Source organism: Nyctereutes procyonoides, unplaced genomic scaffold (assembly GCF_905146905.1).
Source record: "Nyctereutes procyonoides isolate TBG_1078 unplaced genomic scaffold, NYPRO_anot_genome, whole genome shotgun sequence".
Lineage (NCBI taxonomy): Eukaryota > Metazoa > Chordata > Mammalia > Carnivora > Canidae > Nyctereutes > Nyctereutes procyonoides.
The window spans coordinates 29,399,775-29,426,544 of record NW_026575049.1 but is presented as its reverse complement, the minus strand read 5'-3'; the positions used below and the strand labels follow the sequence as shown (position 1 = coordinate 29,426,544).

At 37.7% G+C, this 26,770-nt stretch overlaps 1 protein-coding gene across 13 annotated transcripts in view; it reads right to left on the bottom strand.

Moving 5' to 3' along the window:
- Window positions 1–26,770, bottom strand: part of RBFOX2 (RNA binding fox-1 homolog 2) — a 274,668-nt gene that overhangs the window by 25,899 nt on the left and 221,999 nt on the right. For 10 of the 13 annotated variants that reach the window (XR_008664953.1, XM_055329184.1, XM_055329187.1 and 7 more), the window contains 3 exons: window positions 14,453–14,599; window positions 11,581–11,634; window positions 1,920–2,012 (listed from right to left, as the gene is read on the bottom strand). Coding sequence is in view for 12 of the 13 variants with exons in the window: in XM_055329184.1 (XP_055185159.1) it covers window positions 1,920–2,012; window positions 11,581–11,634; window positions 14,453–14,599 (294 nt within the window). In the remaining variant the exon portion in view is untranslated. The remainder of the gene's footprint in view (window positions 1–1,919; window positions 2,013–11,580; window positions 11,635–14,452; window positions 14,600–26,770) is intronic. The other 3 variants (XM_055329185.1, XM_055329190.1, XM_055329191.1) reach the window with 1 other exon arrangement.

Here is a 26,770-nt window from a genome sequence, read left to right as displayed (position 1 = left end):
CACTACCATAGAACCTGGCTGTACACCGTTTTGTCAGGTCGGAGAACAGACCAGTTTTTTAAATTACCGAAACATATCAAATATAAATGTCTTGCCTCTGGGAATTTACATGAAAGTTAAATTTGTATGGTGATGATAAATTTGTGTTATGGAAAGACCAATTTTAGGTGGAACTGGGGCCAAAAAAAAGTCTCAATAAGTCTTTTAGGATTTGCAGAGTGGGAACTTTCCTTTGTAAGGGAAAAGAAACTCCATTTACTCTAGTTTGACCCATCAAATAGTATAAAACATTTCACATTTAAAAAGAAAGAATGGGATACAACAATGATGAGACTGAGAGCATGCAGTTAAAACACACACACACAAATAAAAGAAAGAAAAAACAATCAGTTTTGGAAAGAAGGGAGAAAGTGAAGAGCGAGGTTCTCATAGACAAGGATTAGAATGGGGTCAGAGCTTACGCTAGCCGCTAGAGCAGAATGCACCCAAGCGCTAAAAGGAAAAATGGCCAGAACCAATCAGAAACCACCAGTCAGCAAGAGACCAATAGCCGCAGGTAACAGAGAGAAGGGGTGGGAGAGACAGAGGGAATAGAGTGGGAACAGAACTTGGGGGAAGAGAGCAAGAAGGAAGGGGAAAACGCAAAGAGAAATGGGTGTCACGGGCAGCGAAGAGCTGTCAAGGTCAAGGAAAGAACAGTGAGAGCTACAGACAGAGGTCTGGGGAAGGGGAAAGGAAGTAGGGGCAGGAAGTGCATTAATAAAACCAGCCAAACTTGGAGTTCAGTAACTCTGAGTAAGATGTGCAAGGGGAAAAAAATCACCATGATGTCAGTAATCAAACAGCTCAGACTGCTACAAACAATATGTACATCCAAAGTCCAGGCGGCATTACTCAACAGCATTGAAAATAAAAGGGGGAAAGGAAAAGGAAGAGGAACAAGTCAAATCACATTTTGTAGTGTTAATGTGAGATGGCAGATGGACTTTTTCTTTCTTATTTAATTGTTTTGTAATTAACAATTGAAAAAGCTTCTTCTCTAGTGCTTTGTTTCACTTACCGCCAACGGGCACCATCGCCAGCATTGTGTATAGTTACCATGGAAAGAGTGAGTCAAGTGAAGGGCCCTAAATGCTAAACCATCGGAAAGGGAGGGAAAAAGCAAAATATGCAGACATCTTACTCAAAATGGTGGCTTTTATAGTTCATACTTTTAAAAACTGGGAAAGGGGAAAGGAGCCAGTTAACCTTCACTGCGTTATTAAAAAGGGTTGAATAACCCCATGAGGCTGTCCTTGAGCCCTCTGTCTGAGGATTTTATCCATCAACTGTGGAAATCCTTGATTGTAAACGTATTTAAAAACTCCATGAGTTTTGGGTTCTTTTTTTTCCCTCCCCACCACCTCTGCAGTCTTGTACTCCTTGCTTATCACACGCCCATGGAGGCGAACTGGCCACCTAAGAGAGAGGATATATTGGCTGGCTCCTTGAGTCATTACAGGACACAATGTCACACACTGGATAGTTTTTAGACATTCATAAAGTTAGTTTTATTTTGGCCTGATCACAGGTATTCATATGGAGTCTTGCAAACTGAAGCAAAGGAAAAAAAATCAAGAGAGCAGAAGGATGAACATTTTGGAGGAAAAAAGTAAATGAGAAACAAATACACATGTACACGCACACAAGTAAATCAAAATGAACCCCCCCCCCAACAACCAAAAAATGAGGGGAGGACAGAAATGTTACATTTACACATTTTAGTGCAAGAATGTGAAGGACACAGAGACATACACACACGTAATGTGTGTGTGCAGACACACACAGAAGACAGGGCTCCAGATGTGAAATAAGTGAGGGAATACACAAAAAGAGAAATAAAAATATAAACCAGAAGTTGAATTATTGAAGACATGCACCTCGATTTTACGGCCCTCTACCACGGTGCCGTGTAATTTCTCCCTGGCCCTGTCTGCATCAGCACTATTCTCGAAAGTTACGAACCCGAATCCCTGCATGCAGCGGGAGAAGGGGGGAAAACATGCACATCGTTATATTGAAATACTGATCTCTTGGTAAACAGAGAAAAAAATATCACAGTATGAAACTGACATCAGCAACGACTCAGTAATACTCTCCCAAAGTCACATTTTTGGTCCATGCATATTTGGTAAAGGGAAATTAAACCCAATAACAGAATATAGAACTGCAGTAGTAGTAGTAGTAATAATAATAATAATAATAGCAACAACAATAATGATAATGTAATCAACAATAACTATAATAAAATAAAACATAAAGCATGTGAGGCCAGACCAAAATTAAGGTACAGAGTTACTCGGGTCAAATTCTTTCACCATGAATCTGAATATTTTTAGATGCTCTTTCTCTTTCAATTCACCCTGTTAATTTACTGTTTCTTTATGTAATTCTAAAAAATACTGAATTAAATCCGTCATTACCCAGTAACTTCTACATGAAGCCTTCCATTTAGGTGCAATCACTGTATAAGGAGATTTTTAGAACTCATCATTTTAGCTCCACTTTGCCTGTTTGCCTGTATCACCACAATTCCTCTGAGAAGAGAATAATTTAAAACATAGCCTTGATCTACAATTCTGTAGGTACGAGGTGTGGAAGAGAGCACCCATCTTCATCTAAGCTAATGAAAATATCACTAAGCAGTTGCCAATTATGCCTTTTCTTCAATGAATTTTAAACAACCAGACTGGTACTCAGAGTAAAAATAGGTTCAGCTGAATTCCAGAAAATAGCTTATCCAAATTTGCCTAAATTACACATTTGTTGAAGCCTACATCTGCTACTAAATGTATTAGTAATTTTCCATATAGAGGGGAAAAAAGGAATAATCAAAGGCAGTGCAAATGAGATCTATGTTAGTGACATCAGTTGTATACTGTTCAACACAAAAAGAATGCCATAAAATAAGTTGCTACTCCGAGTTAGAAGTAATTTATTTGCTCACTGTATACGAATAAATCATATAGAACTTTAATTCATTAAGTGGACAAAACAGAGAGCAGGGAGTTAACCCACTTACTCCTGTATTCACATTTATCTGAAAAGATGGTCTTGGTCATAACCAAACCATCAATGTCAAAAGCGGCAGGATTTACTACATATTTATATGACTATTTCATCAAGCATTAGATCAGTTCCAACTTAGGCGCTTTGTCCTCTTTTCCACTCTGCAACTGTAACATTCTTTCAAGCTATTTACATGTGTAGACTAGTAAATTCTTAAGATTTTCTGGGAAAGTCCTCATTTCTCAATAGCTTACTGTCCCTCTAGCATTCATTCTTTGAACATTCCACTGTAAGATAACCTGGAACCCTTTGCTATTTATTTTTACTGAAGTTCTGCTTCGCTGCCCTCCACGAGTCCTTCCATATATATACAAAATGTGTTCTTAACTGAGATGGTCAACAGTGTGCATTGCTCAGTAAGATTTTAGAAAAGCAACTCCATCATTTTGAAGGATCTGATTACTTTGCATTCTACATGATAGTATGGTTGGATGGTGGGCCATGGAGGATCCCAATGGATTATCTCTACCTGTAATTTGGATATCACCACAAATAACTCTAGAAAGTTCAATGCTAAGCTGACAGAAAATATTAAATGTACACTGCTTGAGATGGACGAGTACAGGTCATTTTAGTTACTTTTCTTACAAAGTTAAGTATGTTGAAAATGTCAATGGAAACATATTTTCAGAAACAAATTTTAATACCAATATGTTACAGCTTCCTTGACAACTAGAGGTATTCTATCTCAAGTTACTAATTAATGACATCATTTGTTATCTACACTAGCATCTGCTGAAGACAGGAAGCCAGCTCTCCAATCCTGGAGATTCCTCCAACAGAAAAGTTAAGTAAACCTTTCAAGAAAGGTCACAGACAGCGATGAGTTTTTATATCACACTGTGGAAGTATTATAAACTGAATTCCAACAGATTCTCACTGCCTCATACATTATATGCCTTGGGTTAAATTAACAAATGATGTCAGTGGCTGGATAACAGATTATGTGGAAACTAAGGCCTGAGGTTTTTAGTACTAGCATTTTGACTGACTAAATCTGTATATCCTCACACTCACACCCTTGTCTTTTAAATACAACCATGAAGTAGAAAGGATAAATCTGTTGTTTTCATTTTTAAGATGAAGAAAGTGAGTCAAACTGAGGTGAAACACCAGGAACCAACAAAGCATTTTTCTTTCCAGGTGGCTTCTTTCCACAGCTAATGGTGAGAAAATTAGAAATTAAGCTTTGAAACCTAAGTTCGGTATTCTATTAACTGCATTAGTCCCAAAATCCTTCTAGTTTTCTTTTTCAAACCTAATTGCTAAATGTGTTCTGTGAGCTTCTGCTCTGTAATGTGCTGACAGAGCATCTGTGACGTAGTAACTGCATGCAAAAGAACGCAAGGTGGTGTCATAAGCATTGACATTTCATAGCCAGCAGATGTGCTTATATTCTAAAGGAAATGCTAATCAAGACACCAAAGAAACAAAATGAAGCAGTCTTCACAGACAACTTTACCTAGGGTGAAGGAGGAAGGTCTTGCTGATACTTTGGGACTTCCTGCTATGAAACAGAGGTAAGCAGGATTTCCTTCTTTCCTTTGAAGATAAACAGACTTGGTGGCAGGCAGAATAAGGGCCCCCCAAAGTTGTCCACGTTCTAATCCTTGGAACCTGTGAATGTTACTACCTTACCTGGTAAAAGGGATTTTGCAGATGTGCTTAAATTAATGATCTTGCGATAGGGAGATTATCCTGGATTATCCAGGTGAGCCCAATGTAATCACAGAGGTGCTTATAAGTTAAAGAGGGAAACAGGAGAGTCTGAATCAGAATGCAGTAGCCTGAGAAAGAAAGGACTGGCCATTTTGGGCTTTTGAAGATGGAAGGTCAAGGAATGTGGGCCACCTCTAGAAGGTGGAAAAGACAAGGAGTGGATTATCCCTTAGAGCCATCTGAAAGAATGCAGCCCTGAAATACTTTGATTTTAGTTTAGTGAGACCCATTTTGGACTTCTGACCTTCAGAACTATATGATAATAAATCTCTGTGTTTTTTTAGCCACCTACTTTATGATGGTTTGTTCAGAGGCAATAGGAAATTAACATAGGGATCCCTGGATGGCACAGCGGTTTGGCGCCTGCCTTTGGCCCAGGGTGCGATCCTGGAGACCCAGGATCGAATCCCACGTCGGGCTCCCGGTGCATGGAGCCTGCTTCTCCCTCTGCCTGTGTCTCTGCCTCTCTCTCTCTGTGACTATCATAAATAAATAAATAAATAATAAAAAAAAAGGAAATTAACACATACCTCTCTCAGAAGTCTGTGATTAGAAAGTTGAGAAGTGCAGCCAGCATTTTTAGAGTCCTGTTCTTTGAAACTTTCCTCTCCTGTTGAACCTTTAGGTTTTCCATCAACTTAACTACAATTTGGTTTCAAGAATATTAACTCAAATAAAGCTCGAAAAAAAGTTTGATGTACCATTTCTTCAATAAAATTTAGCACTTCAAAAATGTGCCAGGAATTGAGCTAAGGATATTCACAGATTATCGAGGCTTGAAAAGTTATAACAGGAAAATATGTTTACATGAAATTATGTTTTAATGTCCTTTCTTGGAAATCTAATTCAAATTAAGTTTGGTCATTTGGGTCTCTTGCTTTGAAAAAAAATTTAATAAAATTATGTCTAAACCTAACACTTTATCCTTAGAAGAGCTTCAAAATGGTTATATAATGTATCAGTCATGAAAACAAAATAACCAGTTAGAAGAGCTACAAAGTCAAACCAAGATTTAATCTCAAATTCTTAATAAGAGTAAACATTTCAGGTATTTAAGATAAAAAACATAAACAAAAAGTACTTTTATATTTTTATAATAAAAAAATGTTGGTTTGTCTATATCTGACAGAAGTATAATACAAGCCACATATATAATTTTAAATATTCTACTAGCCACATTAAAAAAGTGAAAATAGGGATCCCTGGGTGGCACAGCGGTTTGGCGCCTGCCTTTGGCCCAGGGCGCGATCCTGGAGACCCGGGATCGAATCCCACGTCGGGCTCCCGGTGCATGGAGCCTGCTTCTCCCTCTGCCTGTGTCTCTGCCTCTCTCTCTCTCTCTCTCTGACTATCATAAGTAAATAAAAAAAAAAAGTAAAAATATATGAAAGTAATTTCAAGTGTATTTTGTTTAAAATAAAGTATATGCAACATACTATCAACATGGCATCAATATAAAAACATTAATGAGATGTTTAATATCCCTTTTTTCTGCTATGTCTTTGAAATCGGTGTGTATCTTACACTCAAAGCACATCTGAATTTAGACTTGCCACATTTCAAGTGCTCTATATGGCCACTGTACTGGACAATGCATGTCTATATGCTTTATACTGTAAACTACAGCTCTCAGTTCCCAAACTTCTTCTGTGACAGTAATTTAAATATGCCAGTGTTACATTAGAGATTTAACGCCATCTTAGCAGTCTTGTGAAAACTGAGGAATGGTGCATCTATCAGGATTATGACTGTGGTCAAAACTTCTACCAAGGGTGATAAACATTTTACCACCTGTTTTAACATCCGTTTATCATCAAGGGACTAGGAGCCGAATAACTGCCACCTTTTTAGTCTGGCCTCAGACTGCAATAAATAACAAGCAATAGAGTGAGCATTGTAAAAAATATTCTTAAATTTGTATAATCTTTGAGTTTTTCCATCTCAGAAGAATGAGAAAGAAAATTTACCATGTAACTTTTAAGGGAGAAATCAAAAGCGGACGTTCTCCTGGGTATGGCCAGAACACAGAAATTAAAAAATAAATAAAAGAAAAATAAAACTAAAACCCATAAGATGGTAAAAAAAAAAAATAATAAATTAAGCCCTTTGAAAATACATGCACTGTTAATTCAGTTTTAAGTATAATGAGAAACATTTCAACTCAGCATTTATTACCTATCGAATTTTACTGAAAAGCAAAGGCCTAGTTAGTGCAATTTCAAAGACAGTCTTTTGACCATATTTTTAAAGAAATAAATAATTTCCCTTTGCATGAAATCAAAGTCCAGGGAAACAGGCAAGAAATTACAGCACGTTACTTGTATCTGAGGATGGGGTTAGGGACTTTATCTTCCCTGACTCCAGCCTAAACTGAAGGCTAACCCAAATTCAGATCCCCATCATTCCAGATATCCACTTGTGAGAGTAATAAGAAAACAAGTAATAAAAACTTGCTAGAAATCTCAGTAATGGTTGCTATACTTTAGTCTGTGGTCCTTTACTGAACTTTAACAGTTGGCACTGTCTGAAGACGTGAAGAACTCCTACACATTCAGTATTTTTTATTTTTATTTTTTTCACATTCAGTATTTATGATACATGTCCCTTAGAGCAACCACCACACCAAAAGTAGGTTGACAAAATTTTATGGAAAATATAAAAATTAGAATGTGTACATTTCTTAATACGATAATTATATGTGATAATTATCACAAACAAATTGTTATAGGGCTGGGTGATAGTAAACAGAATGGTGGGAAGTCTGAGTCAGAGAAAGACAAATACCATATGATTTCACTCATATGTGGAATTTAAGGAAACAAAACAAATGAGCAAAAGGGAAAAAGAGCGAGGGGGGCAAATCAAGGAACAGAGACTTAATTCTCAAGAACAAACTGCTGGTCACCAGAGGGGAAGTGTTGGGGGTATGGGGGAAATTGGTGATGGGGTCAAGGAGGGCACTTGTGATGAGCACAAGCAGTTGTAGGTGAGTGCTGAATCACTAAATTTTACACCTGAAAGTAATATTACACTGTATATAAACTACCTGGAATTTAAATAAGAACTTAAAAAAGATTTTGAAAAGCAATGAGTTTTTAGTCACTAAAAGTATTTAGCAGAGAATTGTGAAGTCAAGTTGAACTAGGTAACCATTATTTAGAATTCTGTTTGAGTCTATGTTTGAAAAAATACTGGAAGGGAATACATGAGAGTATTAGTGACTATGTTCATTAAAGAACTATTTATGCTTTTTTTGGTCTGGTCATTAAAAAACACGTTTCTCTTTTATAATATTGGTTTGGAAAAGGGTGCTTTTTAAAAGTTGTTACTCAAAGAATCTGTAAGGAGAGGGGCAATACAATTTATTGTTCAAACTGGAACAATTATAGGGAGGAAGGGGACATTAATAATTATGCCAAGAAGAAAGCTACAAACTGGGACTATTCTACCAATATATTACCTTTCTATTGTTTATAATAATACCTTTGTTATGACTGGTGACATCTGGAGAATCCAAGTTATACCTATCAGTATTATCATTTTCTAGGTTCTATTTGAGTATATTAGTTTAATTTTTTGACAGGGGTAGCATTTTTCATCACACATCTTAATTGCATATTTTCAAAAGGATAGTCTACCTTTGTTTTAGTTAATCATAGTAAATTAGATAGGACTGACTTTATGTTTTTACAAAGGAGTATGAAGTAAAAAAAAGTATTTTTAAAAAAATCACATGAGGGATCCCTGGGTGGCGCAGTGGTTTAGCACCTGCCTTTGGCCCAGGGCACGATCCTGGAGACCCGGGATCGAGTCCCACGTCAGGCTCCCGGTGCATGGAGCCTGCTTCTCCCTCTGCCTGTGTCTCTGCCTCTCTCTCTCTCTCTGTGTGACTATCATAAATAAATAAAAATTTAAAAAAAAATCACATGAAATGTTTAAGTATATATTTTTGCATTTATATGAATATAAATGATATACATTAATTCCATAACCTAGGAAAACCAAATCTAGATATGAAGGTCAAAGAAGAAAAAAGGAAGATACTCAACAATTTTTTCAGGCCAAGCTGAAAAAGAATACCAGCAAAATGATGGGGGAGATGGGCAAGGCAGCATGACAGTGTTCACTTATGTTTTTAAGTGGGTATGTTCTAAAGCTGTAGGCTGACAGTCTCCTAAAAAAGAAGACAATGTAAAGAGTTGCTTTTTGTTTTGGAGCCATGTGATTATTTAACTGTTCTATTGATAATTGTTTTATACGTAAGTATCACTTTTTCAGAATTATTTTGTGACTCATTTTCCCATTACTGGTTCAAAAATAAATTCAACAAAGCTAATTTCTATACAGAAAAGCACTCAATTAAAAGACTGAGCAGCTCTAAAGTGAACAATACAACCACTTAAGTCTCATTTCTGGTTCCTTTCAAGACACGCTGTAATATTATAGTCAACCACAAACATAAAAGAAATGAGAAAATAAACTTAATTTACTAAAAGAAAAGTACTCTTTAATTTATGTGAGGTGGATCCCAGAAGAGGTACCCAGGTTTTGACTCCAAAATAAACCTCTGTTAATGAGTCTGCAGAACAGTTTGAGGAACCCATTCCAGCAGAGAACTTTAGGTGACAGTTAAGGAGGACACAAGGTGAAGACAGATTTTTTTTATCAGTCCTTGAAGGCAGATCCAGGCAATTCTGAAATCTGTGCTTTAAGAACAGCTACCAATCAGTACATCGTTTAGCTACTCTTTAGCTGCCCGAACTAAAAGAGGCAGTGAGGACATAGCATTATACTGAGGGGAGCGGCATATGCTTTTAGAGTCCCCAAAGAGAAAAGGAAGGCATGTGTCACTTAAACATGAAAATTACAGGGGAGAAGCAATCTAATTGGGTACACTGAGCAATTTTTGGTAGTAAGCAAATCTTTGAAGAAAGAAGCCTTAAGAAAGATCAATTTCCTTTGCTTCACAAGAATTCAATCCATTTATTTTCTTGGTAAGGAGCAAGACCCCAATGCCTGATGAAATCATACTGGGCTTCGGGTTATTGGGGTCTAGTTAAGAACAGTGCGTGTACATACACTTAAAACTAAAAACATGTAAACTATGACTTTGGATAAACAGTGTAGCATAGAATCTTCACATATTTATGATATGTTGCTTCTCATCTCTATAAACCATTGTCACTTTTCCACCTTGGACCTAAAAAGGTCACAAAAAATGAAAGCAAAGGGCCAGAAATCCACTGTGAAGAAACTAAAAGCATAGTTTTACGTTATAGGCTAAACAGATTTCACTTTAAAAATACTTACCAAGTTAAGTGCTGAAGAAAGTTCTGTATAGGTATATTAATCTTTTTTTGTTTTAACTGAAAACTGGAAGCTTAGAGTATAGTTACCTCTTTCATAATTAACAAATAATTATTATAATCAGAATTAGACACTATCAGTGTTGATGTGGTCTATAAAGGAAGGGAATAATAATCAGGAGTATTAGAACAGTACATACATTCATGTTACTTTAGATGGGGCAGGAGGTATGTAACTCCCTGTAGATATAGGCTATTAATTCCCAAGGTATGGTGAATTTACAGTAGGAAACTGAAGAGGTAAATATTAACTCACTGATTCACTTTATTTAGCTTTTCTCAAATTATATTCTTAGAGATTTAATTATAGCCAAGGGATAGCTATTTTCAAATAGCCAGGAAAAGATGACCAAATGAAAAATTAAATCAAACTGTTCTAACCTAAAAATTTAAGTAGAAGTGAACACAGCAAGGGCAGTATTTATAAGCTTGACCATAGCTGATCGTGTTTGTGTGGCATAGTTCACTTATTGAGGAAGGAAGAAAACTGTCAAATGAAACTTTTCTAAACTCAGTTCATTAAATATTGTTTTAATGAACCACTGTCAGACTTCATCATTCCCTCACTCCTAAAATCACTGCTGCGTATTTTAGTGCACTGAAATTCAAATCATATAGATTGGGAATTTAAAATAGTAAATTATTAGGGGGAAATGAGTTTTAATTAAATTGTTCAGTTCTCATAGAAAACACACTTAGAAAACCTGTATCGAATTGTGCACCGTTAGTACATTCATTCTGATGCCAGAAAAACCCAACTCACTATTTGTAATTGAAGGGATTCTACATTCTGAAGCTTGCCAGTCTGGGTAGGACTCGAAGGAAGAGGTATCCTAGAAGAGGTACCCAGGTTTTGACTGGGAAGTCTGGGTAGGACTCGAAGGAAGGCATCAGCTTACAGTGAATTCCTGAGTCACTACTCCCTGTATTTATGCCTCGTCAAGTTTATCCAAAAGAGAAAGAGAGTCAACTGAAGGATCAAAGTACTAAATTTGTTCTAAGTATGTCATTTCAGAGTCTGATTGTTAAAAGCTGAATTGTTCTGGTACAATTCACAACAGAATTCTCATAGAAATTCACTTGAGTCTTCTCTCTTCCCCTTTAAAATGAGGTGAGGGCAATTTCAGTTTGATAAAGGGCAGGCGTCTCCTGCTCTGGATCTCCCCCATCACACTTCTCTTGCTTCCAAGCCTACCCCTCTCTCCCCCAAACTAAGTACTAGGATAAAGTCTGGCCATGTGGTTACTTATTTTTAGAGATAATCTGAACCAAGCCAGGTAAGGGAGGATACTTTTTGCAGGCTTGAAAAACAGCTTTAAGTTTTCTGATTACTACTACTTAAAACTAAAAGGAAACCAGACACCCTTAATACTGAGATGGAGCTTACCTTAGAGCCACGTTCATTAAAGATAATTTCTACATCTAGGATTTTGCCAAACTGCTGCAGAGACAAAAATAAAAACATTTATTCAGGGTCAGCTTCTTATCCACATACTTTATTTTCTCCTGAAAAATGAGTAGTTTTTTTTTTTTCCTTTTAACTACTTATTCAATTTTCCTGTTTCTACTTGTTGGTAGTCCCCAATACCAGTTTCTGATTTCCCCTCATTAATGAGCCAATAATTTCTCCTTCTTAAATGTCCCAGTTTTTAAGAAGCAAATCTGAAGTAGAAAGATACACTATAGAAGGCTGTGTTTTGCTTCTCCCTCTTTTTTTTTTAATTTATAAAGTAAATCATATTCACTGTAAGGAAGGCAGGAAATACAGATAAATGAAAATGAAAAGAGGGAACAAAAAAATGACGATCCTCTGCACACATACCATCTTATTCTGGTACACAGCCTTCTCTGCATTTCCTAAGGCATACATTGTTAAGGACATTATTTCTAAGTATTACTTTTTTTTTTAAACTTAATATGCCATAAACAGCTTGCCAAGTCAATAAATATGTATCTGTGTTCTCATTTCTACAAACTACATGCCATTTTCCATTGTACTTAAACATTCAAGGACATTACACATGATTTCATTTATTTGCCCTTTTAATATTTTGGCAATGAACATCAAGAACATTTTAAGTAATATCTTTGTTTTGTAATTAAATATTTTAACATTTGGGAAATAAGCTGAAAATATGAAGCCTAAGTAACTGTTGGTAGGTCCAACAGCTGACTAGAGGAGCATACATTGAACACAGTGGTTATTCGGAGGAAAGGCATGTAGAAGGTGACAAGACCATCTGTTAGAATCAATGTGTGGATGAACTGAATTGAAGGAATGTGCATTAATCTCCAGATAGCTTTTTGGCCCCACTTCCTTCTGACTACTGGACTCATAGGCCCAATTATCTATGTCACTTGGATTGCAAGTCAGACTTCGGGAAATGTGAAAAAACTAAAAAATGAAAAGTGCAAAACAAATCCTGCTTTCTCACTGGGCTGAATCATTACTATCTTTTTCAGAAAACATGTACTAAGAGTCCAAGTTTTCTAGAGTAAGACTTCTGGGCTTGATTCCAGTTTCATTACTTAACAGAACATTAGGAAATAAAGGAAAGAGGAAAATGTCTTATTTTAGGTAGGAGGGCATTTAGTTTTATTTCTATGCCTATCCAAACAACTGAGATTTGAATGGAGTTTTAAGAGTTTTCCTTTTACATTTTCTAATGCTGTCCTTATGCTGTCCTGCTACGGTAAGGACTGCCTTCCTTTGCTGGTTAAGGAAAATGAGGCTGAAGGAAGCCATCTGTCAACTTTACACAGCTAATAAAATGAAGCATGGAATCTCTCCTCTTTACCACTGCTGCTGTCCTTCCAAGGTTACACTAACCATGCAGAAAAGGACAGAGCAACCCTATCAGGTATCCCTTACAAGGAAAATTTTATTTCTTTTTTTTTTTTTTTTTGCACTTAGCAGCCTTATAGGAAGGGCATAATACATTTCAATAAATCCCTGATAACTGGCCTAAGCAGATCTTCAATGGACACAATTTTTCTGATTTGAGAGAAAACACACTTCTGGCAGATGACAATGTCCTCCATTTTCACCGATCTCCAGAGATGAGGATTCCATATTATCTCTGATAATTCAGTAGAGAAACTAATAACTCATATTCCTGGGAAGCTTCTTCTTAAACATAACCTCAATTCTTTAAGCTGCCCTTTATATTTTCTGTTATTCTCTTTGCTGTAGAGATGAACAGTTGGCTACTGTTTTCTGTGTAAAGGCTCTTCAAGTAATCCAAGAACATTATTAAATCTCAGCACTGGCCTTGGCTTAGGTATAGAAAATACCCCCAGATGCTCAGCTGTCAGGGACAAAACTTTGCTCCAGGATCTTGTCGCCACGAAGTGGCCACAACCGGGAGTTCAAGCGGGGCACCTGCTTTCCTCACAAAGCACCACACAGCAATGGCAATGAAGTTTTTTTAAAAACCATGGTCTCTTATTCCTAGTTCAAGTTAAGAGTTCCCTCAAATGAAATCTGACAACACATAAGCTCAGAAAATATGTAAGATTTCCAGCAGTCATTCACATTCCAATAACTTAAATCTTTGCTGTTATGCTTTGTTTTCATGATGATGATTTTGGGAGGAAACTGAAGCTGGAAACATACATCAGAGGTAGCAAACTGACCACCTACACCTGATCTTAGATATTGGTCTTGAGACGCTGTTGAGTTATGATAAGGGAAGTAAAAACAAAAGTACCATCTGCTTCACAAACATTAGGTCATTGAACTTGTAACACTCCAAAGGGGAAGGATTATTGTCTTTGTCCTGATTTTAGACTGAAAGGCTCATGTCTCAAGTGGCCCCAGGTTCCAGGCAAATCAGGTTGCATGGTCACCTGGTTATGTGAGAACCTGCAATGACAGAATGATAGGAGTGATAGCGCTAGGTGACGGAACTCCTGAAGACCGATGAAAACACTGATTTACCTTAGGATGTCTCTCAACCTATGTGCAGCAGTCTTATCCTAACATCCTAATGATTTATTTAAATACAGCAGGTGGATTAAATTTTTTTTTCAGGGGCACCTGGGTGGTTCAATTGGTTAAGCATCTGCCTTTGGCTCAACTCATGATCCCAGGGTCCTGGGATTGAGCTCAGTGTTGGGCTCCCTGCTCAGCGGGGAGTCTACTTCCCCCTCTCCCTCTGTCTCTGTCCCGGCTTGCTCACTCTCTCAAATAAATTGAAAAAAAAATTTTTAGATTATATTTTCACTCTAAAACCCACAAAAGGACTCCAGAGACTTACCCCAAACATCTGTCGGAGGTCAGGGTCCCGGAAGCGGAAGGGAATATTAGAGACATGCAGCCGTTTAGGGGTGGATTTGCTCTCTGAGTTCTCACTACTTTGTGTCTGTGACTGCTGGCCATCTGTCTGTGCTCCCCCTTCTGTCTGCTGGGCAAAGAGACAGACAACTTTGAGCGAAAAATAAACACAATTACTTCATAAGAATTATGTAAAATAATTAATGCCCGCCCAACCCCAATCATTCTCAAACAGCGTGTATTTAAGCAAAAGTTAGTTGTCCCTTCAAAGGGGAAAAAACCAAAACCAAAAATGTTATCTGTGTTCAGATTGCTACCGTTTATAAAGTTGGGGTCTCGTGAATTTTATAGTACACTAGTGAAGTGGGATAAAACAGAAATACTAAGTGACTTGCCCAAGACCACATGGCAAACCACTAGGTATAAGAGATATGAAAACTGAAGACATAAAACTTGTACCATTATTCTTAGATTCTTAGTGGAGTTTTCCATTTTTGAGATCTTTCCATTTTGAAAATGTAGTCTATTGTATATAGTTCAGATCACTGCATTTTTGGCCTATCAGTTTAGGAAATAAGAAGATCTTTTCATGTTTCATTCCCTCTATTAGTTCCAGCGTTTATGACTTCAGGTCACCTAAGTATCCTAATATTCATGAAGAGGTGACACCTAATGACAATGGGCTTCCACCTGAAAGAGCTCTTACTCAGAAACCAATCGGCACTCTCCTCCTCATCCACGTCATTCCAGCTGATGTCAGCACGGGACCCCAGGCTCCTGCAGCCCAGAGCAAAACCCTATTCACAAAATCTGCTGGGAGAGGCTTTATGGGCTCTGGGCAGCCTACTGGATGACATGTAAACATGTCATGTAAAAGCTAGGTCTGTGTACACCAGCAGTGAAAGGTACATGTAAGTGTGGGTGCAATCTCTTTTGCAACACTGCAGGCATTTCCACACACCTACCCCTAAATCCTCAAAAAAAAGCTGCCATGTTGAGAAATACTTTTGACAAACATCTAACAGGTGTGATACATACTAGGTATTCCAAACACACATTTATTTTGAAATATTCATCTGGCAATTTAGGAACCCTATGTTTTCACCCTATGTATTGCCTACGAAGTGCATGCCAAACTGGAGGGCTCACTGAGCTGATTAAACCAAGAGTGGAGGCAGCCCGGGGGGCTCAGCGGTTTAGTGCCACCTTCGGCCTAGGGCGTGATCCTGGAGAGCTGGGATCGAGTCCCACATTGGGCTCTCCGCATGGAGCCTGCTTCTCCCTCTGCCTTTGTCTCTGCCTCTCATGAATAAATAAAATCTTTAAAAAATAATAAAAAATAAACCAAGAGTGGAACTCACTGTTCTTAGCATCTCAAGTGAGTTACAACTGTGTTCCTAACAGATTCTTCTGAGTGACGCAGAACAGATCCCCTCCCTTTGACCCAATGTTCAAGTAAAAAACTGTGAATCACAAATACTTTTGGCTCAGAGACGTTACCAACCATCTCGAAATGAAGTTCGAGACTTTAAAGTATAAAGGATAATCAGGAATAAACTCGGGATGAATGCTAGCTTTTCAAGTGTCAATCTAAGTGATGGCAGCTTTTATCTCACTCCATTCAGGCCTTGCAGATGGCTTAAATGTGCAATGATTCATATGATATAAAAATAGCAGAAAAGGGAAGAGCTATGAAGCAATGTTCAGTGAAAGTGTAAAGTTTTCAATCATCAATCTGGGCACAATGCAGACCAAACAAAGCAAATTCTATTCAAAGATGAAACTCACTAAGTTACTAAAATGGCATCATGGACACCAAAGCAATAAGCAACAAGCGTAAGCATCAATTACAACTAATGCTCACTCAAGCACCTTCAAACTTGCCTCTTGTATCTCACAGCTGGAGCCCATAAAACTATTTCTTCAACCAAACCTTAAGTCACTAGATCTGATCTACAGGGTATCAGCACATCACTCTGATAAAAGTTATAAAGGTTGACTCTAGCTCCAAACCACAGTTTTATAGATAACTTATACATAGTTCATGTAATCTGTAATACTATAATGAGGTGGCAGGATAAATGAAAACTGATGATTATTTCAAAGTATGTTGCCCAACATACTTGTTACTCCAAGTTTCTAAGCCTCTGAAGACACAATTTAAGGATAGAAGCCAGACTGGATAATTTTCTGCCTTGTAGTGAATACTTACTTTTTTTTTTTTTTTAAGTTATCTCTACACCCAGTGTGTGGCTTGAACTTAAGACTCCGAGATCAAGAGTTTGCAGGCTCTTCCAAAGGAGTCAGCTAGGTGTCCCTTAACACCTACATTCTTTAAGAGTATGAAGTCTTTAATTCTAGGGACACTTGGCAAATTGAAAAGGTAAATTATCATTTCCAAAATTCTCAAGTCTTCTGATTTAATATATATTTTACAACTGCAGTTGAACATAGATACAAATGCCGAAATCATAAGCAGGAATGAATTTTCGCAGAGAAAATACACCCTTGTAACTATCAAATTAGATGGAGCAACAGAACTCTAGGAGCACCCTAGTCACTGTCTCCTTGTGAAAAGGTCCCCACTATGCTGACTTCTGACTCCATAGATTAGTTTGGCTGTTTTTGAACTTAAAAAAAAAGAAGAAAGAAAAGTAATTATACACAGTATGTACTCTTCTGTGTTTGTCTTCTTTTATGCATTGTCTATATAATACACATACACATGCTATTATAATTCATGTATTTTTCTTCTGTTTTATAAACAAACAGGCCTTACTGGAGCTGCTTCTAGTTTTTGGCTATTAGGGATAATGTTCCTATGAATATTCCTGCTACATTCTTGTCTTTTGGTGCACACAAATAGTCGTTTCTATTGGGTGCATATGCATGTAGGAGTGGATTTGCTGGATTAAGAACACACCTAAATTTAGCCTTAATAGATATTGCCAGTTTTCCCAAGTGACTATACTAACTTACACTCAATTGTGAATAGCTGGAAGAGTTCTATTTGTTCTAAGTACTGTCATTTTCATGGTCACTATTATGGCAGGAGGCAGTGGCACCATGTTGTGGCTTTAATTTGCTTTCTTCTCTTTAAACCTTTAAATCCTTTCCGCTTTCCATTTAGAGAATTTTGTTGAAAAAATGGGAATTATTTGTTACATAGTAACTATTTCTTGAGTGCATACTATCTGACAGACCTTCTGTAAGCTTTTTAATAACAATTAACACTTAGTGTTTACTATTTGCCAGACACTGGCCTACGCATTTTGTGTATTATAGTTAATGTAATTCTTGCAACAAACCCTAAGACTAGGCACTTTTTTTTTTTTTAAAACATGAGACTATAGGGGGATGCCTGGATGGCTCAGCGGTTGAGTGTCTGCCTTCAGCTCGGGGCGTGACCCGGAGACCCAGGATCGAGTCCCTGTATGGAGCCTGCTTCTCCCTCTGCCTGTGTCTCTGCCTCTCTCTCTCTCTCTCTCTCTCTCTCTCTCTCTCTCTCTCATAAATAAATAAAATCTTTAAAAAAAAGAAAAACAAAAATATGAGAATGTAGGAGGTACTATTTTTTACCCCACTTTTCAGATGAGGAATCTGAAAACCACAAGGATTGCCTAAGCAGTGGATCAGGGGTTCAATTTTTTTTTTTCAATTTTTATTTATTTATGATAGTCACAGAGAGAGAGAGAGAGAGAGAGAGAGAGAGAGAGAGAGGCAGAGACACAGGCAGAGGGAGAAGCAGGCTCCATGCACCGGGAGCCCGACGTGGGATTCGATCCCGAGTCTACAGGATCGCACCCTGGGCCAAAGGCAGGCGCTAAACCGCTGCGCCACCCAGGGATCCCTGGATCAGGGGTTCAAACACAGGAGTACAGTACATGCTCTTAACCACTATGTCATGTTGTAATCTACATGTATTATCTTTTCTAATCCTCACAATAATCTATGAGATAGGCACTATTATTACCCCAAATGACAGAGGCCGAAAGTAAAGCGCAGAGAAGGCACAGAGAGGTTAAGTAGGTGCCCTAGGTCACATATTAAGTGGCAGAGCAGGAACTAAAAACCAGGTGGCTGACTTTCATGTGCTAGGTCTCCTGTCTGGCATGGCACCCAAGCTTCCTCCTTCTCCTTAGAAAGAAAAACAGGGGGCACCTGCGTGACTCAGTGGTTGAGGTCCTGGGATCGGGTCCTGCATCAGGCTCCCCGCGGGGAGTCTGCTTCTCCCTCTGCCTATGTCTCTGCCTCTCATGAATGGATATACGACATCTTAAAAAAAAAAAAAAAAAAAAAAAGAAAGGGAGAACATGTGTGTATCCCACTTTCTCAGGATGCTCACTGGGAGGAGCAAGACCTTCCCTGGGCTGTAACAGCCATGGGGGTAAGGGACAGAGAAAGCTATACAAGAATGACATATATTCTATACCTTGAAGGAAGAGGAGCAGGTCAGGGAGGAAAAGCAAGGGGAAGAAAACCCGGTAAAAGCAAGCACACAGGCACTCAAAGGAAAACAGCAGACAGTTATCAAACTGATACTCAAAGGGGCTGAGGAGCAGATTTCTGTACATAATGGACATAGGAATAGGAAATATATATTGAATGTAATTAAATGAGATACTTCGGGCAGCCCTGGTGGCTCAGCGGTTTAGCGCCGCCTTCGGCCTGGGGTGTGATCCTGGAGACCTGGGATCGAGTCCCACGTTGGGGTCCCGGCATGAAGTCTGTTGCTCCCTCTGCCTGTGTCTCTGCCTCTCTCTTTCTGATGAATAAATAAATAAAATCTTAAAAAAGAAAAAAAAGAGATACTTCCCCATCTGACATCCCCAACTTTAAGTGTACCTCAATATCAACTACTACTTGTACTTGTTGAAATAGACAAATCAGACAGAAATAGTAAGTAAAAGTTTTTACGCTATAACTTTATGAAAAGTGGACAGCAGAACTGTTTGTTCTGAGAAAAATATTAGTCTACACCATTGGTTTGCTTTATTTCCTATTGTTAGCTACTGAGCCACATTACCAACCATATAAATAACCTCCCAAGGTTCTGTTCTTCCCTTCTGTGGTCATTTTTCTGACCTGATTTATTCACTGGGCAGGAGATGAAACAGAAGAGGCTGGAGTCTGTGCACTGAGAGTTTATGGCAAGGGCTGACAGTGACACTGCTGGTACAATCTTGGTACTAGCGTCTATAGATCTCTTTTTTTTTTTTTTTTAAAGATTTTACTTATTTATGAGAGACACACAGAGAGGCAGGGACACAGGCAGAGGAAGAAGTAGGCTCCTTGCAGGGAGCCTGATGTGGGACTTGATCCCTGGACAGGGATCACACCCAGAGCTGAAGGCAGATGCTTAACCACTGAACCACGTAGGTGTCCCTATAGATCTACTCTTTAAACAACCCAACTGCCCCAGTGAGGTCTGGCTATCTGTCCCAACTGCAGAGGAGTCCAGGGCTCTTTACACTGAAGAGCAAATCAGATTTACAAGTCTCAAAGCCTCATTCTAGAAATGAGGACTAAAAATGTTTGATGAACTCAAACTTTTAAAATTCCTGTAACTATGAAATGAATTAATTTTGACTTCTCTATGAAACAATTTAAATATTTTAACTATGGACTGTGAACAAATATGCTGTTATGGTCTAAAAGAGAGTTCTGGGCAATATGAGACAGAGTGTTACTTTCCAAGTCTCTATCACAGTAACATTTAACATGTAATATGAGATAATAAGGAATCTCTTGATAAATTCAGAAATAATATTTTGATTTATGGATTATCCATTTTCTTCAATACTTCTTTTTTCTCTTGTTTCCTGAGATGACTTCATTTCTTATTTTCACCTCTGTGAGGCTGAATGGGAAGAAGAAATTTAATTCAGCAGAGTAAATTTTGTGAGAATTTGATTCATGTCTGAAAATGTCTACTAAATGAACCCATTCTAATGATAGTTTGGGTATATAATTCTAGGTTGAAAAAAATTCCTTTAGAATGTTTTCCACCATTCTCTCTGGTTTGGAGACTGTCCAATATGTCCAGTGTTCTAAAATTTCCTAGCAATATGCCTTAATGTGTTTATTTTAATCTATTTTGCTGGTAATTCTACAGTCTCTTTTAAGTCGGAAATTAAAGTCCTTCAGTCCTGGGAAGCTTTCTTGAATTATTTTGTTGATAATTCCCACCCTACACATTTGGTCTCTCTCTCCAGAATTTGTATTAGACATTGGATGTTTTGGACTGGTCTCCAATTTTCTAAACTCTTTTATCTTCTCTCTGGATTTTGACTTGATTTTCTGGAAAAATGGGTGTTTAATTCCTTATCTGAAAACTCTGGGGCCAATGTATATCAGAATTCAGAATTTTTAGGATTTTAGGAAGGTAATAATGGGTGTAAAACCCATAATGTAACTCCATCAGACTTGAGACAGTGATATTTCTTTATATGCATTCATATAAATGTGACAAAGATATATATAGGTTTTGAGTTTTGCTGCCAACTTATGAAAAATCATCTGATTTTCAGAACATTTTTGGATTTTAGAATTGTGGATAAGAGACCGTAGACATTGGGGCACCTGGGTGGCTCAGTGGGTTGCAGAGTTGAGCATCTGCCTTCAGCTCAGGTCATGGCCCCATGTGGGGCTCCCAGGGAACCTGCTTCTCCCTCTGCCCCTCCCCTTCACCACTTGTGCTTTCTCTCTCAAATAAATACATAAAATCTTTTAAAAAAAGAGAGAGACTGCAGACCTCTACTTCTTCAATCTCATCCTTCAGCCCTCCCACAAAGTTTTTTCATTTTGTTGCCATATTTTTAATTTCAAGGTTCATTTTTCTTCTCTGAATCCAGCAGTCTTTTAAAAAGACTGAATCCACCCCTTTTAAAAAATTTCATTCCTGGGGCTCAGTGGTTGAGCATCTGCCTTTGGCTCAGGTCGAGATCCCCAGGTCCTGGAATCAAGACCGGTTACCAGGCTCCCTGCTCGGTGGGGAGCCTGCTTCTCACTCTGTCTCTGCCTCTCTGTGTCTCCCAATGAATAAGTGGAAACAAACAAACAAACAAAAACTTCATTCTTGTTTATTAGATGTAATCTCTTTAAGGCTATGGATTATCGTTTTTGGTAGTTTTTTCGAAGAAAAAGTTTCCTTTTATTCCCAATTTCTTTTTGTTCTCTATCTTGCATGTTGTGGGTTTCCCTCAGGAATCTAACTATCCTTGGCTGTCTGCTTAAGATGAAGAATTAAGTGGGGTAGCTAAGAAACTGGTAGTTCTGAATGGGTGGGTTGGAGGGCATGAGGATTTTGCCTTATTCCAGTTCAGTGAGGTAAGCAGTTTGTTGGAGAGACCCCTAACATGTCCATCTTCCAAGTCTTTCCTCTTGAGTCAGTCAGCCAGGCTCTCCAGAGAATTTTCCCATCTTCTACCTGGGGCTGTCAGTTTCTGAAACTTCTAAAATTTTTGTAGTGTAAATAGAATTATTTCTCAGATTTCTCTCACAACTGGCTTAGAAGTTTGTGTAGGTCTGCTAAGCTTGTCACTAATTGGGACATCTGCTTTCCAGCTTCCAAAATTATTAATTCTCCTGTTCTTATTGGTTTATAGCCCTAAAAACATACAAACACAAAAACTACTTACTGCATTTTTAGAGGAAGCAAAAATAGATGGGTGTATTCAAAAGTAATCTGGAACTAATTCATGTTTGATAAAATCTTCTAATACAATATGTACACATGTAACAGCTCATGTGTGTTTTGAGCTGACAGGTATAAAATATTTTGGCAAATATTGCTTGCTTTCAAAATAACCTTTGTATCTCAAGAATGAGAGCCTTCATTACTTCCCTCAGCCAATGCACACATAAAAGGCTGCGGTGGAATAAGCAGAGACCTCGAAGATGAGACATGGTTATCACCTAACAGCAAGTCTATTAATACAAAGTTTTTTCCTTTCTCTGTTCTTCAGAAGCTGGAATTACTACTCCAGATATAAGCTGAAGATGATTAAAATATTTTGGAATAAGGAGACATGACAACTAACTGCAACGTGGAATCCTGAATTGGATTTAGAACATAAAAAAGGGACATTAGTGGAAAAACTGGTAAAATTTGAATAAGGTCTATATTTTGCCTTACTAGTATTGTACCAACACTTCCTACTGCCTGGCTTTTGAAAACTGTACCATATCTATGTAAAGTATTGACATAAGGGGAAGTTAAGTGAAGGAGATACAGAAATTTTTTTGTACTATTTTTGCCACTTTCCTGTAAGTCTATTTCAAAATAAAACATTAAAAAAAAAGAGGAAAAGGTATTTTGGGATGTTAGATTCTAAACCCTAAAGAATATTAAAACACAAAGAATGTCTAGTTGGTTTAATGACTATACAAAAGCAGAGCTACAGACAATTACTTGTATTTGTATAGAGTATGTGGATTGGACCACTTATAAAAGTCAGATACGGGCTGAAAAGTCTATTCACTTCAAATTATTGGCACAGTAAAGGAAAAAAAAAACCAATCTGATATCACTATTATCTATTCCCAAATTAGGAACAGTTTAATTTATAAATCTCTCTTACTTACAGAGGTAAGCCACATAAGTGTGATATGCTGCAACATTTCCCCTGAAGATATCACCATTTTAAGAATAAAAGTATGATTCCTAGTTGGTTTCAATTTCTTTTGGATGGGGTGGGATTGGTCTTCAGTTAAGTTTTAAGAGGATCCTCCTTGGGGCAGCCCTGGTGGCCCAGCAGTTTAGTACCGCCTTCAGCCTCGGGGGTGATCCTGGAGACCCAGATCGAGTCCCACGTCAGGCTCCCTGCATGGAGCCTGCTTCTCCCTCTGCCTGTGTCTCTGCCTCTCTCTCTCTATGTCTGTCATGAATAAATGAATAAAATATTTTTTTTTAAAAAGAGGCTCCTCCTCATAGGATGAATCAGGTATTTTAACAATGTTACAAAGTCAGTCACATATGGTTTAAGGAACATGGTTCTGAAAACTGCAAAATTCAAGACTAAATTTATCAAAAGATAGTATATATTTCTATTAATGGCTAAAAGTAGAGCTGTCTTGTCAATCACCATATAATTCAGACAGCTTTGAAATTAGGCAATTATTAACAAAGGTTTCACTTGGGGGAATATTCACATTGGTTCTGTCAAAGGAACTAGATTGTGTCCAAGAGGACATCATTCATGCCAATAGGCCCCAGTTCAGCAAACCAAAGCTGAACTATATTTCTTTGCTGGGCTCTCCCAGAAACGCAAGGGGCCAGGTCAACCAATCAGAACTTGTTTGCTTAGCACAAGGTCCCTGACCCGGCTCCAAGACTTCCCTCTGCTCCATGTAAGGAAATTAACCTTGCTTTAACCAATCAGCAAATGTTCAGTATAACTTCCTTGTTCCTGCTCCCTCTGCCTACAAAATCTCTTGCCTTGTACAGCTCTTCCCAGCTCCTTTCTATCTGCTTAGATTGGACGCAACCCAATTCATGAATCACTGAATACAGCCAATAAGACCTGTGTAATTTACTCAGTTGAATTTTATTAACAGTTAAAAATTCACACAAAAGTGAAATTTCATTAACTTTTCTGAATTATACTATTTCAAATTTGAATTACTCAAAATTGTATAAAATAAAACTGTGATGTGTTTATTCCCAAGAAAATATAATGGGAAGGAAGATCACTCCCAAAATAGTTTTAAGCACATCTAAAGGATAGGTGTGTTTGTGCGCCCGCACTTAAAAATCACAGAGCAATTACCTTCCAATGGGTAGAACGTCAGTTCTACAGGATGTTAACTGACATTTTGTAGAAAAAGGATTTCATGGTTAAATAAATTTGGGAAATACTGGACTAAGCAAAGTCAACAGGTTTCCTGTGAATTCTGAAGAGAATTCACCCTTTTCCCCAAACGTATGTAATTCATTCATTTATTTTTGTAGAGCAGGCTATAAAATTCACTGATAAAGGGATGGCTCTTAACGGCACTAGCTGCTGTGCAGGTGAGGGAAGAAAATGGCAAAAGAGAAGTCAGAACTGGACAGCCCTTTCGTTTGTTTTGTTTTATAAATCAAGGTTGCCTATGACACCTTCTTTGAAATAATTATAAAATAACAGTATTGTAGCTAATGTTTACTGACATTTTACTATGTGCCAGGCATTATCCTAAGTACTTGCTATTCATTTTCCTATGTAATCCAAAAACAACCCTATCAGCTAGGAACTATTATCACCATTTTTACAGATGAGGAAAATGAGCATTAGAGTTATAATTTTCAGATGGTTACACAATTAGCAAAAGAAAGGAGCTGGGAGCTAAACCCAACTCAATCTGATTTCTATGGCTCAAGCTCCCTAGCCACAGTCACAATATTATATAACAAAACGTTTCTTCTAAAACAACTTTAAAAAACAAATGTCAGTTTTTCCTGAATATTTTAGAAAGCGGGTTGGGATACTTTTCATTGTCATTTTACATTGCATTGAAAAAAAGGGAGGGGAACTACAGCCTATGTTGACCCACCAACTAGGTTTGTTAGCATTTGAAGCATTTTTATAAATGTTTATAATGGAGTACATGATGGATTAAAACTTAGTGGAATTAGATCATGTGAATTCCTTCTTAAAGGGTAAATGCCCTAACATGATCAAATAATTTTCTAAGAAATCGGGGTATTTCACATTGCTGAAAGAACACACTAGTAGGAACACTTATGATATACTGAATATTATTTTATCTAATGCCACTACTAGACAATTTTTTGGGCATGGAAAATTGAATTTACATCTCTGTGGAACAATTCACTAGTCAAGAAAAATTACTTTTAGATTTAGACATTTAAAAAGATGCTTATACATTTCTTTTGTGTATTTGAATACTGTTATGATAACCCAAATTCTGAGGCTCTAGCCCTGTTTGGGCATTTAAATGTAAATGAACATTTTTTTCCCCAACTAATAATTCAATTTTTTCACAAAATGTCTAGTTCCATCTTCTCAGGTCAAAGTGCTATAAAAAGGCATTACAAAAGGCATCCTTTGCATATGTAATATCATCATAAACTGATATCACACTGAAACAAAAACCATAGCAAGTCACTTATTTTTTAAGAGTAAGAAATAGAAAAATTATATATAACGTAAAACTGTGAAACACATACAGAAGATCACCCCAATTAAAAACTTTATCCTTGGGATCCCTGGGTGGCGCAGCGGTTTGGCGCCTGCCTTTGGCCCGGGGCGCGATCCTGGAGACCCGGGATCGAATCCCACGTTGGGCTCCCTGCATGGAGCCTGCTTCTCCCCCTGCCTGTCTCTGCCTCTCTGTCTCTCTCTGTGTGACTATCATGAATAAATAAATAAAATCTTAAAATAAAAAAAACACTTTATCCTTAACTGTATGCTTCTTTAACATTTTAATGTACATTTTAGAATGAAAGAAATCTGTTTATATATTCCAGGTGGAGTTCTTAGGTTTAAAGACAAAGAATCAATGGAAGCTAAGAAGACCATCCCTGTGGATGTCTTTTATTTTTTATTATTTGCATGGGGAATCAGAAAAAAAGCACCTGGCTGAAAACAGATTTCCTGAGTTCCAGCTGTTACTAGCTAGCTGTAACGTTCCATGCTCAAGTTACTTAAAACTGTTGACCTCTGTTGTAAAAGGAAGGCATAAGGTGATTTCTAAAATCCATTTTAGCTTTAAAACTCCGTGATTCTAATCAGTTTACTGATTTCAAAAGGTAGTACAAAATATTTTTGAAAACTGCACAACTCTTTAGACAGGTTAAGAAAAACCATATCCCTAAATTAATCACTAGTGCTTCTTTATCCTGGTCCTAACAGGGCAGAGCAGGAAGGAGCAGCAGAGCACAAAATTACCATTTCTAGCACTGTTTAGATGTAGTTGCTTGTGGCAGAGAAGGGGGGTGGTGGGGGCAGGTAAGTAAAAGCAAATAAAAGTAAATGAATGAAGACACGCAAGGGAGAAGCAGCAATAATGAGGCTAACAATATTAACAATATGCTGAAAGGTGTCTTGAGTGTCATGAACCCAAAGGCAATTTTCTCTGTTTAAAAAATATCCATGCCTGGGGTGCCTAGGTGGCTCAGTTGGTTGAGCATCCAACTCTTGATTTTGATTCAGGTCTTTGGATCAAGCCCATATCAGGCTCCATGCTCAGCAGGGAATCTGCTTCTCTCTCTCTTCTTTCTATCCCTCCCCCCACCCCCACTCAGGCCCACTAGTGTGCTTACACTCTCTCTTATCAATCAATTAATCAATCACTTAAT